The sequence below is a fragment of the Catharus ustulatus genome, chromosome 4 (assembly GCF_009819885.2).
Source record: "Catharus ustulatus isolate bCatUst1 chromosome 4, bCatUst1.pri.v2, whole genome shotgun sequence".
NCBI classification, from domain to species: Eukaryota; Metazoa; Chordata; class Aves; order Passeriformes; family Turdidae; genus Catharus; species Catharus ustulatus.
Genome location: NC_046224.1, coordinates 38,671,053 through 38,686,241, shown reverse-complemented (window position 1 = coordinate 38,686,241; position 15,189 = coordinate 38,671,053). Strand labels below are relative to the sequence as shown.

Below are 15,189 nucleotides of genomic sequence, written 5' to 3'. Positions count from 1 at the left end.
TCCTGAGGAAGAGTCCTGTGATCTGACATACATATTAGTATTACATTTATATTTTAGTTGTCCTCTAATAATTTATTCATTCTCCAGAAGTTCTCAAAAATGATTGCTGAAGGATTTGGTATTCTCTCTTTAGTTGCTTAAAACTCTTCATCAAACATCACCTAACCTAGATGATTCAGATATTCTAATTAACCAAGTACTCTTTTGTCTGTTTGCAGCATGATTACTCTCACTCTTTCTCTTCCTCCAATTTCTCAGTTGTCTTCATTAACACTATACTTGACTAATTATTATATTTTGCTGTAAGTGCAAAACTAAAGTGAATTTTATCTGATTCCAACAGCGGTTGCAGCTTTTAAAATAGACCTTTTAGCTACAGCATAATAATAAAAACTTTTCTGAAAGTATTCTACCCACACAGCTAATGCATTGCAATTTCTCTCCTATTTTTTTCCTTTTTATATTTTATCTGTTCTTTCAAAATGTATACTTCATCTCATACTGTTTCTATTCAGCATTAATACTTATTCGTATAACTACTCGAGCTTTTCTTACATTGTCTTCCTTCAAAAAGGATAATATGCCCAAGAATCATGTTTATTTCCAATTATCTCTTTGTAGTCATTAATCTTTGCCTGAAAACTCCTTCAGAGACTCACCATGCCATTATCTTTAATCAAGCCACTCTGTACTACTCTGTCCTTTAACTTAGGGAAGCCTGCCATTATTTGAAATTTATCTACTGTTCCAGATTCCATTTAATTGCTTCTTGTTGGACAATGCTGTTCTAAACCAGCAATATACACAACGGTATACTATGTTGCTTTGAGAGTTTCTTTCATTCTGGTTTTTTTTCTATTTAATTTTATTAAAAAGTATTCCCATGTGGAATAACTAAAAATAAGCTGTAACTTCTTATTACATACAGGATGTTAGTTTTAAAACTGTAAATAGAATTTAAAAACAACTGTCCTGCGCATGTTCAGTTTTTTCTCCTGAAACATAAAACCACTTAGATTTTCTGCCTTTCTTAATCTTTAAATTTTCTCTTACTAGTTTTCCATAACTTTCACCAGCTATCGAGAATGTCATCATACACATCACTCTATAAAAAAACTATTGCCAACTCTTGAAGATTTATCATTGTTCCTTCTGGTTGACATAATCAGCTGGGAGGTTTTCGCCTTAAATAAATATATAGCAAGAACATTTTATTAGCATTACACCTGTTATTTTATGAATTAAAAAAAATCATGCTTCATTCTGATTTATTAGAGTCTTCACCCACTTTTTCAAACTACCTTTAAAATGAAATATTTGCTACCAGTTTTTCATAAAATTGAATTTAGGGCCAATAGCCAATTCCTCACATATGTAGTCTCAAAATACAGCTCATCAGTGTTTGTACATCAAAATAAGGCCACCCTCTACACTAGGCAGGTTTTTAGCTTAAACACACTGTTTAACATTAACATTTAACATATTGTTAGAACAGATGGGACTAATTCCAGTCCTCATGTGTCGTATTCAGATATATACCATGAAATAGTGTCACTGTGAGTGGTGACTGTACATGTGATGGCTTTCAACATTTTGGGTTTGGCCCTTTTTTCCTAGGGAAGCTATGACTAAGCCCAATACATTGCTGTGTAACTTGGACAAGCTCTTTCATCTAAGACTAAGTTTAGCAAAGTAGCACACACACACACTAAGTATCACTAGCCTGAATGGCAGAGGTGAGTGCAAAGACATTCCACTCAAGATACTGGCACCTGGATCATTGACCAGGAGTGCAGTTCAAAGTCCTGTCTCTCTGCCTTGTCTGTATAACATTGTGTGGAACAACATTTGACTGCAGATGGCCAAATATTCCAGAACAATCAGAGAAACACTCACCTAAAGGTTAACTTAGCATAGCCTAGCGTACAGGCAGATGGGCCCATCTCTGATTATACCTTCAAGATACAATTCCTGAGACAGGTTTAGATGAAAACATACTCCCTCTGAATCTCAAGGGATCCACCTTACCCAGGATATCTTAATGAAGTCAATAGTTTGTTTGGAGGTGTTTCCTTATGAATCAACCATTCAAGTAAAATACACAAAAAACTTCATCTCTCGAGCAATCATTCCTGCCAAAATTTTCATGAAGTCCTCTATTAAGCGCAGGATCAGTCCCCAGCCTTCAGTGCTTTTCACACACACTCATTACATATATAGATATATAAATATGAAGCAGATTCCTCTAAACTCCTTTCCACTGGGGAATAAGTACTACCTCTCCATAGCTGCATGCGTGCACACAGGATGATGCAGACTTGCCAAAGACCTCAAGATAGAAAAAAAGACAGTGCAATTATTATTATTTACACATGCAATACTGGGTAGTACATGAATAAGCCCTTCTGCCTCTTGACTAGCTTGAGGAATACTGTGAGAGAAGCATTAACAAAAGCTCATGAAATGGGATTATTTGTTAGATCCGCTGCTGTTGCAGGATGATAGGAACAATCTTCAACTCTGGCACCCACCTGAGCTCTAATTTGCAGTTTCTATAGTAAGAACTACTACTAGGATGAAAAAGAAGATCTTGAAGCCTCACAACTAGATGTTTAGAGGGAGGAGAAAAAGCTCTAATAAAAATTATTTATGTTTTGTTTTCAGTGAACTCTGTATAGATTCCAGCCCAAACTGAACCACCAAAAATATTGTGTCTACATTATAGTTTAAGGAGATCTAGCACAAAACCATCAAGACAGCCTAGACAGTGGTTCAGCTGATCAGATGAATCCACTTTAATTTATCCCCAAATAACTACCCTAATAGTTATTCAGCCACCCAGTTAAATTGCATTCTATGCTCAATTGGCTTTAATGTCTGATTAGGTACTTCACTTAGTCACCCACAGAAGTGAATTTAGAGTCATCTGAGGTGCTGCAGATGTACATTGCTTGGAATCTGACTGAAGTTCCAGACAGGTATGGCTATTTTATAGATCCTGTACCATACATTCCAAGCCTACACAGATGTCTGAGAATCTCAATTTTGACATGAGGGCAACTGAACTGAGTCCTAAACATCTACTGACATGAAAATAGACATGTAATTGTCTTAATTTGAACTTTAAATCTGCCCCATTCTCTTTGAGCTAAGGGAAAATGTGGCCTGAGGACCTACAGGTGCAAAGGTTACTGGGAAGAAGAGGTTACTGGTGAAGGAGAGGAAGACTCAGAAGACACCAGAATGACAGAATCACTTTACTCATGCAAAAAGCCAAGGCTACACTGGTACTCCACATTTTTCGTATTAAGTTGTGTAGGTCTGCCATGAAACTAAAAGCAAGTCCTGGGTGTAAGACTGAGACTCTGATAAGGGGACCAGAACTTGTGGTTCCAGGAATATGTTCTGTGATTTTATTAATTTTTTATTATTATTATTAGATTTTATTAAACCACAGCTTATTCCAGCATCAGTGAGACTCTGCTAAAAGTATGGCTTGCTGTATATCATGAATTTATCAACAGCCAATTTTAAGGTTCCCTTAAATAGTTCTTACTTTCTGGGTAAACTACACACAAGACAATGTCTTCTAAATCTTCTTAGGGTCCAAATGATGCACAAGTATCCTGATGAATCCCAGCAATAGCCTGGGGAGCTGGTAGCCTGGATGCTGCAGTGATGACCTGTTTGTTAGGAGTTGGCTTCTGGAAGTCACCAGAGTATCTACAGACTAGAACCCTTGCCTAAAATTGGCCTCTTTTCCATCACCAGCCACATGGTTAATTTAAGTAAGTTGTTGGCAGACTGACAGATTCTTTTTTAGCTTTTGTCTAATGCCTAAATCATCAATCTCTGCCCCAGATGTTTTTGGCCAAAAGATCTGGTGGTCTCCACAAATGCAGGACTTGGAGCTAATGCACATAGAGATTTTCTTTTAGGTGCCTTTCACTCCAAGGAAATAAAATTGCTTCTATCCTCTATACTTGACACAGAGTTCAAGATCCTCAAAAGAGATTAAAGGCAAGAAGAATTACTGTGTATTCCAGAGGAACAATTCCTAGGAATGACACCGGAGAGAGTCTTCAGATAAACTTCAGCTAAACAACCTCCCAACCTAGTAGAAAAAAGAAAGAAAAGAAACAGAGAAACAAAGAGACAGAGAGGAAGGGAGAAAGAAAAGCCAAAAGCTAACTCGAAACTACATCCAAAGCAGTCAGCTAAGAGGGACTGAGAATATAGACCACACCTAGCAGTGAGAAACCTGGCAAATACTTTTGCAGGTAAGTTCACAAGATGAAAACAAATACAGAAAATTATTAGAAGGTAAAGAAATGCATATGCAAATAGGTGGAAACTCAAGACATCTATATTCAGTTTCTAGACATGTCCCAAACTCTGTGTAATTTAAGATTCATTTCATCTGCCAAAGCATCAGGACTCCACAGCTGCCTGAGGAGCATGGTGATATCCCACCTGAACTTGAGCTGCTGATCATGAAGGGCTTGGCTGTCTCTGGTCCTTAGCAATATCTGCCAGCCTTGCCCAGATCTCCCTGATTCCCTACGGTACTTCAACTGGTACTAGACAACTAAGCAACTGACTTCATCTGCTCAACATATCAGTAGGCATTTTAAGAATTAGTGCATCATGTATCAAATGAACAAGAGTTTTAAATTTCACCTTGCCACTCTATGTCTTAGTTTCCCAACAGTGAAAAGGAGAGCTTTGGAAAAAAAACACCAAACCACTTATGCAATACTTAGACCATTAGGCAATGCAAGCCACATAAGTACTTGGAGGGGTAGAGATGCCTGTATTTTAAAAGCAGCAATGAAAGCCTGGAGAGTAATGCAAATATTAACTGTTGATAATGAACAAAATTTTAGAATGCCAAATATATAATAAAATGCTTCATATTTTTCTGTTAACTCACTTTGAATGTTGGTCCCTGTTTCTGTCATAGTGTGTTTTATCAATCTTTTTAAGAGACATTTTTTTCATCAAACTGCAATAATAAGTGTTAAAACTTAATATCTTAAATTATTAGGACAACCTACAAATAGATGGTCATATACAATCCTTAATCAGAACTAGTCCCCACTGGGCAATGATTTGGCTGAACTGCTTTTATCTCTGTGAATCCAGAAGGGAGTCTTTGATGAAGTTTCACAGCTGCAGAAAACTGTATGAGAACTTTTAGTGACCTCACACATTTATGTATTTACATCTGTTTCTCTGCAAGTCAATATTTTGTTTGGTTTTTTTTTTTTTTCTCAGCATACTAAATGATGTAGGCCCGCAAGCCTGCATAAAATTATAGCTTGTCCCATGGATATCCACTGCACCTGTGTATCAAAAAGATGCATAAGTTTTGTTATTATTTATATCTAGTTAAATACTGTAATTTATGACTGATTTTTTTCTTGCACTTCGGATTTGGTCTACCTGCGAAACAGCCTTCACGTTAAGAAACTGCAGCATCATCTGCATCTTCAAACATCGAGTATCTGCACAAAGTCATTAGAATTTTCTTTCTGAAGGACACTGCAGCCTATTACACAACAAATTATCAAAGTTAATGATGATTGCATATCCGTATACATATTCAAGCACATGTGAAGCAAGTCTTGGGACTCAGTCTGCCTGGGGCCTACTAAACATTATGGAAGTGTCATTTCTGCACGACACTAACAGTGGGTAGGAGCTGCACTTGCTATGTGTGCAAACATGCTGGAAGTAGAAATAAAGAATTTCATGGAAAAACACTGATTTTTAAAATGCTATGTTTCAATGCATTTTTAAAACACACATGTTGATAAAATACTGAAAAATATCTATACTGTAAAGTTAATAGGAATCCAGCTGTTTCATCATATGAAGTCCACACACTTTAGGTAAGATAAATAAATCTTCCTAATTCTAACTACAGTCTAGTGAATAACTTTCCTAATGCCCAAGGGAGACTAAACACAAGGAGTTAATTTCCATGATCTAATGAATGATTAACCATGAAATCTTTTTATCAGAAAATCACCTTTTTATTAAAATGCTAATTTAATTAATAGAATTTTGCTGTTGAGAATAGTATGTATGGGATATATTTGTTCTCAAATGTATGTTATTCCATGGACATTAATTATAACATTGTGATATTCCCTCTTCTGTTCTGAACAGCTAGTAAGAGCTGTACTACTAAATCATACTTAATAGGAGTGTGATGGTTGTTGCTTAGGCAACAGAATGAATAAATGCAGGTCAGAATGTGCTTTCAGAAAAAACAAAAGGAGGATTATAGTACAGAATTAATAAGAAATATGTCTTAACTGATTTTTACTGCATTGAACTATTAGATTTCTTCCATGCAAAGCAGCTAACCTATCTGAAACTTTTCAGTTAATAAGATTTTAAACTCTAATATGTAAACCACTGTAATAAAGGTAAAGCTGTTCTGTCATATTAAGGAAGAACACAACATACTAAGTTTGGAAAAATCAAAATTTTTCTCTTATCATAGCAGGTGTTTCTCTCATTTTCCGATATACTTTCTAAGTTTAATTTCCCCTTCAATATATTGGCTAGGATGAAAATAGCTTTTAAAACACTCGTTTAAATTTTTCAAGAGAGACTTTTTTTACATAATGCTGATGCATTCAAAGGAGTAACATAAAGAAAAATCAGTGGTTTATTCCCAATAGAATATAGGAAATATTTGATTTCTGGTACAGACAAAAACTGAAATATGCAAAAGCATGATAGACAGTGAAATCAATAAACTGGAAATTACAAAACTACTGAAATTATAATTTTTTTTAATTACTACACAATTTCATAGCTCTTTTATTGTTATTGGATTTATGAGTCTAATTTCCCATTCAATGTATGCTACCTCAGCTAATATTAAGAGTAATTATGTATTTTATCTGTAAAATAACAGAAAAGGCTTAAAATTACCAGAAAACACTGGCTAACAGAGAAGTATGCAAGCAAAACTTAATCTGTCCAATACATTAGAAGTTTGATTTGTATATTGCAAAATCTTATATGTAATTTGTATGTTTACATAAGTACAGTAATAAGAGATGGAGGAAAGTCTCATAAATTGCCTGAGGACATGATTCAGGCCCTTTCAGAGCCAGAATATGACTGAAGAGCCCTCCAGGGCAGTTATTTGAATTCTCTGGTGCTCATAATTTACCTGTGGTAGGTGTACCCCTCTGCATTTGTTATGCCACCTACAGCCTCTTGTGAACAGTTTCCTTTGCAACCTCTTTAAGACTAAATGATCACTTGCTTATGTAACTAATGCTACAAGACATATAAGAATATGTAGTTACATTTTGGGAAACTGCAGCATGATACACTTCTCCCCCCGCCACTGCTGGGCTGACAGCACAGCTTTGTTTTAAAGAATATTTAAAGGTACAGATTACAATGATTTCTACTGATCTTAGCGAGTGATCACATGGCAGCCATGTAAAACCAGGAAGAAATATCTACGTTATTATAATGTGGAAATGGTAGACATATGTCCCTTAATTTTTTGATCAGTACTCCAAAGACATATAACAATGCTGGCAAAATAATTTAAAGGGGAAGGACACAACTAATGTGTTGATTTTATAGTTATAACATTCATGCCATTTCACTTCTGTTTCTTATATGGTAGATACAAGTTATGAAAAGTTAGAATTGTTCCAAGATATACATGGATACTTAAAATATGTTTTAAAGATATTTTAAAATATGTTTTAAGCCCTGATACTTTTTAAGAAATGCAGTTGGGATTTTTGGAAGCGGCTCAAGTAGGAGGAATAGTGAAGCAGGTAGAAAAGTGATTATATAACAGCCTTACAAGTAAGCTTTTCTCTTTACTGTCAATATTCATTTCAATGGAAAGTTTGTGCATGAGAGGTCTATTACTTTACATCACACGGTGATATTGTAAACCCTGACCTAACTAAAATTTCATTTCATTCGAATATTCCTGATGAATGCCTAGAGTTAAAACACGAAAATGGGACAATTAACAGGAAGGCATTACTTTTTCTCCCAGGGCATAAGTTTCAACAAGTGAATCTCATAGCCTGATTATCTAAGATGCAAAAATATCTAACCGAGACATCCAAAATTACTTGCAGAGAGAGCACATTTCATTAAATAATTTTCTGTTATTAAAATGTCTCTCAAGGCAAGAATGGCATTGCATGTTCTTTAATTATCATCACAAGTAAATGTTGAAATAAAAGTAAGAATGTGATGCACTGCAGAAAAGGGTGTTTGCAGCTTTTTCATGCTATGAAAATCCTGCAATGGATTAAAAGAACTGTGCATTTTTCTTCTTTAATCAGAGCATCGATGAGGGAGAGAAAGAACATTAATACTCAGTTTTCATTTTACCACATTTCAAGCTACACTATTTTTTAATGTGTACAGTCTGGAAGTTCATAAAAAGGCAGTTTATGTATTAATTAGCTACACATAGGAAAGTGAAACACTAAACAGATCTTAGTGCAATGCAGAAGAGCTCCAAGGTTTTTATGAGCATATAAGAGACAGACAAAAAAGGCAGCTACAGTGTATATACACAGCTATGCACGGAAGATTTCTTACCATGAATTGCACATTGTCAAATCCATTAGCCAGCAAGTGGTTTTCATACTGAGGTAGCCCAATATTTTCCAACCATTGTCCCACTGTCTGGACAGGGCATCGGGGTCCTGTAGGAGGGTGAAGAGGGAGGCGTTTAAGCAACGAATAACCATCCACTGGATAATAGCGGTAGTCCTGGGCTGAGAGGTGGCATTGCCACATCGTGTTCCTGGAAAAGTTGGTATCAAACGAGCCCGCCAGCTTGACAGATTAATGTTTTCAGCAAACAGAAAAGTCAGAAGTAAAACATAGTTTTCAGGGCAGTATATAACGTAAGATCTGATCGCAGCTCTACATTTCTTGGTTATTAATCTTTACTACAGACCAGTACGTCATACAGTAGGGAAAAAAAAAAAAAAAAAGGCATATCAAGCTGTCAGCTAAGCTGTTCTCCGTTATATGTGATTGTTGGAATACTCCACAATGAGCAATGCACTGCCAGCAGCAAGAATTCTTTTTATCAAGTACTCCTACACTCATCAGTATGCAGCTCCATGCTTCTTGCTCCCCCTCGCTCGCTCCCCTTCATTACCCAGCCTAGGCTACACCTCGCATTTTCAATAATAGCCATCAGATAAGGCAGATTTTTTTTTTGTCTGCAAGCTGTAAGCCTGCTGCTGCTGCTTCCTCCTACACACCCATCCAAGCGTCAATCTTGAATGATGAGAGCAGTCAAAACAAATGCAGAAAATAGCAAGACTCAAAAGCAACCTCGAGCACTTAAATCGGAATAGAATCTTCATAATGCTTTACATATCTATTTGTTGTAGATTTTTACATTTCACAAGGCATTAAGAAACACAATACTTAATGCATAGCCCATGGCATGTTTTACTATGTCTTCCCCTTTCCCCTTTTAATGAAAGATAGGTAGTGGTCTGCATCTCTGCTTGCATTAATAGCAAAAGCCTTTAATGAATCAATAATGCATACATTTCACAGTTTCTCTCATGTAGTACAGCAAAAGACATAAAAGGCACAACAATTTTAGTGAGAGTAATTAGATTATCTGCACAATTTCTTCAACTGTAAAATATCATAAGACACAAGAAAACCTTCATGCCAACATATAATAATTAAAATTGAAAAGGTCACCATTTCAAATGAATAATTAAAAGAATAAAATTCTAAGTTCATATCCTTTCTTACAAAAATGTGACTGATAGCAAGTAGACATATAATATTTGCATGATTTCTAGAGAGGATTTAAATTTTATCAACTATAACTGGGAAAAAAAGATTATGAATTTTAAATGAGCAGAAAATTCATTCTCTGCATAAGAAATCAAATACCTCATGATGTATTTTCTATCTACATTTCTTCTTTGAGACAGTTTCTCTCATGATGGAAATATTTTATTCCTTTGTTCTGAAAGGAATGTTTACTAAACTTTTGTTTTTCATAACCATATGAAAGTACTTAGCAAAAAAAAGGCAGGAAATAGATATATTCAGGGTACAATTCTAGAACTAATTCTGTCAGTGGTGTTTCATTTATTGAGCACATTAATTACTTCTTTTGTTTTTCTTATCCATTGTGAATCTCGAGCAATGACCATCTCTAAGGAGGAATTCAATTCTAGGCATGAGGAAATTATAGATGTTTGTCAAGGGGATAATATGGGACTGATGCTACTAAGGCAGATAATTATTTCATAGAAATCTAAACCTACAGTCTGACCAACACATTATAATACAATGCCTCTTCCAGTGCCACACAGAAGGTCCCTGAGCAGTCGTAGAACACATTCCAAATATATAGAATTATCATTATTTTAAGAGTTTCAGCTCACTCTGACTAGTCCTTGGACTAAAACTGGATGACCTTTCACTTTGATACTGCTGCCTGGATTTGTGAAACATCTCATGTAAACCAAAGTCCTTAATAATTCTGTAGAATAATTTTAGTTGAGCATAGATGATCTTTCATGAAGTTGGAAAGTTGCCTAAGGTCTCTTACAAGCTCTTCTGTTATTCCAGGTATTCTTACCAACTTGATAAATTTACTATACAAGGTATAAAAAGTTCATTATGTCTTAAAAAAGAATACTGAACACTCACCAGGCACTGGTAAATCTGCAGTTGCCAAATAAACTTTTAGGAGTTTTCTAATTGCTAAATGTTTTTCAAATAAATGGAATGGATGATTGATTGATTTATTCTCAGAGAAGTAGGTATGCCAAACTGATAGGAATCTAGGTCTCATGGAGATAGAAATGCATTTGTTCACACCTGTCTGTAAATGATTCCAATTTTGCAAAGTTTTCTCTAGTATGAATCTATATCCTTGTATATAGACAGATCATAATCCCTTCAGGATTGTGCCCAGATTGTGCGGAGTTGAAATATAGGGGACTTCTCCTGAGTCGGCAAATTCAAAAGGCTGGGCAAGATCTTCAGAGGGCAAATTGAGAACAAAGTTATCTTAAATAAGACGAGTGTTCTACCCTTTCACAATTTTTCTTAGTTAACTGAGAATTAATGGACCTCTTTGAAAAGGATTCCTGATTCTGTTTTCCCGTTTCCCCTATAAGCAGAAAAATTGGTATCAGAAAGAGATCTAGTGAAGCATAATCCCTTTGACTGGATTATGCATGACTGGCACCTGCATTTCCTACAAATGTAGAGACACAGATGTCTCTGCCTTGTGTTCCTCAATACCAAAAATTTGTTCCCCACAAAAAGGCACACACAATGATCAATATACTAGTTTCATGGTCAAACTGCTTCTTCCTTACCTTACTACAAACAGCATGGAAGATATGCTGCCAGTGATGAGTGCTTGGCTCAATGCCTAGCAACAGTGTAGGCAAAATTCAGTTGCTGAGTGGCTCCCCAGACACATTTCCTCATGTAGCTGTTGGTACCGTGTCTAACTGTCTCCATGGCTCCAGCCCTGGATGATTATAGCACTGCTGGTCCCACTGTGCATTCTGCTCCAACTCTGTTCTTCACCAGCATAACTACATGTCTGAACCCATCAACACAACGTAAGGTTGCTCAGCAAGGGAGAGAAAGTGAGGAGGAACAGTCAGATTGCTGCCTAATCCTCACCCCTGACTATTGTCTCATTGCTAAAGCATCCCAGTATCTACAAGACTTTACTTCCCTCCTGCCTCCAAAGGTTGTAGCAAAGTAAAGGTAGGCACAGAACAGAGCCAGGACTGTTTGGATTAGGGAACTTGCAGCTCTTTAAGATCTCCGGATCTTTAGCCAGTTCAAGTGTTTTACCTTGGGGGCAGGTGCTTGGGAAAATTCTCTGAGCCAGTGCAATGGGAACCTGGAGCAGATGCTCCTGCTTGGAGACTAAAAGGCTGTCTCTTGATTTTTTTAAGTCTCTGATTCAGTGCCAGCCCCACTGTGCTGCAGGCAGCGCCTACCCTTTGCCTATACCTAAAGCTGGTGACATTGAAAATGCCATGCAGACCGTATGAGATGGTCTCACCTCAACACATTTACACACTACCATGTTTTCCTGTGATTGCAAAGGACATACATTCCATGATAATCTGTCTGTGATACCACAAGCAAAAAAGATGTACCCATTCCTACATGGGAAAACTGACACTTAAGTCTCTTACAGAGATAGCAGGACTTGGCTCTTTCTTCTCCAAGGCAACAGAAGAAGTACACTGAAGTGATGTCTGCAAGAAAGATGCCATCTGTTATGCTATACAATAATTTCTACAAGACATCTTGTTCCCAATGGGATTCAGAATATGTTTATTGTGGGGTTGGAATTTACTGAATCGATGATATCAGAGGACACATAATTTCAAATATGTTCTAAGGCATATCTGTTCTAAATGCTAAGTAATTTAAGGACCTCTCAATTTTATTTTTTCTACTGTTTTAAGTATGATTTTTTCTTTATTTTTCTTTGTTTTTTGACTGAGGAGAAGAAGAAACTTCAGTGATTACTTGTAGAGGGTGTGTTCCCCCAGTCATTATGAACAGACTATTTTAAACAATTCTTTTTTGATACATAAGTACCTGTCAAACATTGACAAACACTTCTGGTGTTAAGGAATAAAAAGTGAAAGGTTTTAGTAGCCACTAGAAGTGACCAAAAATTTCTGAGTAAGAATATGAAAGAATGAATAATTTAAGGTAAGCTGGCAGTTAAGTTTAGCAAAGCTGGAGAAGAAATTGATGCTAGAGTAGGTACTGAAACACTTTTTTTTTTTTTTTTAATTAAAGCTTCCAGCCTTGTATAAAGCTAAATGAAATATAATTGCTCTCTTTATGTTTAGGATTTCAGGTAGATAAAAAAGTTACCTGAGCACATTGTGATGGAACTTGTGTGACAGCAGTTAGCATGGCAGAGTGTTCTAGTGAATAAGCTAACCTAATGTATTCCTGAGGATGTTGTATGAGAAAAACTATGCCAAACATCCAGCAATGGAAGTTTGTTATAGGACAAGCATACTAGGTTCCAAGAAAGGTATGCAGGATGCTGGTTTATCTTTTGCATTTCAATTATATTATAAGGGAACTCCAAAGGCCTAGAGATTTTAAATGACCTTTTTCATTCAACTCTGAAAAAAAATCGATGCCTTGCAGAAAATCTAACTTCTGTCAGCGGCCTGGCTCTTTGGATGAAGATGGCACTGTGGATGATAATATTTGGTGATGCTGAATATTTATCTGAAAGTACTTTTAGAGACATTTTTCATGGCCTATACAGAAACAAAACAAAATCAACAGGGACAACTTGAATTTAAGTAACACTATCTAGTATCTATGATCTAAAGGTTACATTCCATTGCTTATGTATGGCTCAGAACTCACAAAAATAGCTCTCAGATCAGAGCTAATCAAGCTAATGGAAAAACCCTCAGTGACTAGGAAAAAATAATCCTCACAGTTCTTTTCTGATTTTTATACCAATATTGATTATAACTCTACATTACCACTGGGTAAGTGTTGTATCTTTAATAACTGTAACCTCAGAGTCAACAAGGAAAACTCATTTTACTTGACAGATGATATGTCAGCAGTGACCTGTACTTTGTGAACCGCACTGGTCCTTCTACGAGTTTGCATTTCTGACTGCTGACGTGTTATTTACCCACAAAGAGCTCCACTACATCATGAAACAAACATTTATCACAGACACTTCAAAGTTCGAATATTTTTCAGGTTCAGTTGATTGCTTTGACAACTTTAATTTAGCCTCTTCAGAACGCATGCTGTTCAGTCAATGAGGAGCAGATCTTATTGGAAAATTAAAATACCTGTTTTCTAGAGCACAGTCACTGGACTAGGACTCATTTCTATCCAAGAATGTCATTACCATAATGCAGAGAAATATCTATCTATCTATCTTATTTGGTAACATATATTATCATGCAGCAAGACTGCTTGAGATACAGTTAGTCTTTCCAGATTTTGATTTTAAATTACAGATTTGGGGGATAATCTTTTCAAAATACATTGGGATAATCAAATATATATATTATATAGCATTGCAACGTGCACAACTTCAGTCAGATGTATATACTTGGCTTACAGAACACAAATGCAAGATGCAGCCTACTGAATCACAAGGAATTAGTTAAGAACAGATGGATGTTTTGCTGCAAGAGCACAGGATCCAGCTGCTTCATCTAGCTTCATCATTCATCAGCTTCAATCACAGTGGCTACTATTAGATGACTACAGAAGAGTATAAGAATAAGATGGACATCCAGCAATCCTTTCCTAGCATTTTCCCAATTTCCAGCAAATTGCAGTTGAATGCCTTCCTGAAAGAGAAAGCGTCTTTATGCTTAATTGTCCTTTATGTATTTTTCTGTCTGTTTGGTGGCTCATTAAATATGGTCTAAGAAAGCACCATCCTTATTCTGAGTTCAACGGAAGTTAATAATATTTACTAGGAAGTTACTATCTTAGCGCAATTTCTGTCCTTGTCTTGGGAAGTTTTACAGTATAATAGTAACACTACTCTCACCACCTATGAGTAATCATTTTCACTGCTTTCATCTAGTAGGGAAAAAAAAAAACCCTTGAAAATTTACATGACACCATGACCAATCAAAATATTTTACTTAATTCAGTAAAAATTTTAGACTACTGTTAAAAGCTAGTACACTGAGTGCATATATATAAAAAATGCATACCACATAATCTTGCTAAGAATACTAAGGAAGCTCAACCCTTTATCCTATAATTCCTGGCACCATAAACTCAAATGTATATAATTTCAAATTTGAGCAAATCTTTTTACAGGTCTGTGCTAAGCAACACTGAACTAGCAAACAGGCAGAACTGGGTAACACAGAACTGGGTAACAGAGAAGTATTTGAAGAAAGTGCTCAAAAAAAAGATATCTTCACAGAGATATCTCAAGAAGTTAAACAGAGCTGTTAAATGAATGATTTCATAGATTCCATTCTTGATTTCATAGATTTGGTAACTGCTGGAAGGTCCCATGAAGAGCTGTGGAAATGAGAAGCATGTACTGGCACATGTTTTTGAAATTCTGAATAATGAAATTATACATAATGGAAGATTAAAGATTACTCCTGGGGTTATTTT

The 15,189-nt window shown here is 36.0% G+C and overlaps 1 protein-coding gene across 10 annotated transcripts in view; it reads right to left on the bottom strand.

Annotated features, from left to right (window-relative positions):
* Nucleotides 1–15,189, bottom strand: part of ANKS1B (ankyrin repeat and sterile alpha motif domain containing 1B) — a 536,016-nt gene that overhangs the window by 184,348 nt on the left and 336,479 nt on the right. For 8 of the 10 annotated variants that reach the window (XM_033058235.2, XM_033058234.2, XM_033058231.2 and 5 more), the window contains exon 15: nt 8,611–8,717. In XM_033058235.2, the coding sequence (XP_032914126.1) occupies nt 8,611–8,717 (107 nt within the window). Of the gene's footprint in view, nt 1–8,610; nt 9,261–15,189 lie in introns of those variants that run through there. The other 2 variants (XM_033058240.2, XM_033058241.2) reach the window with 2 other exon arrangements.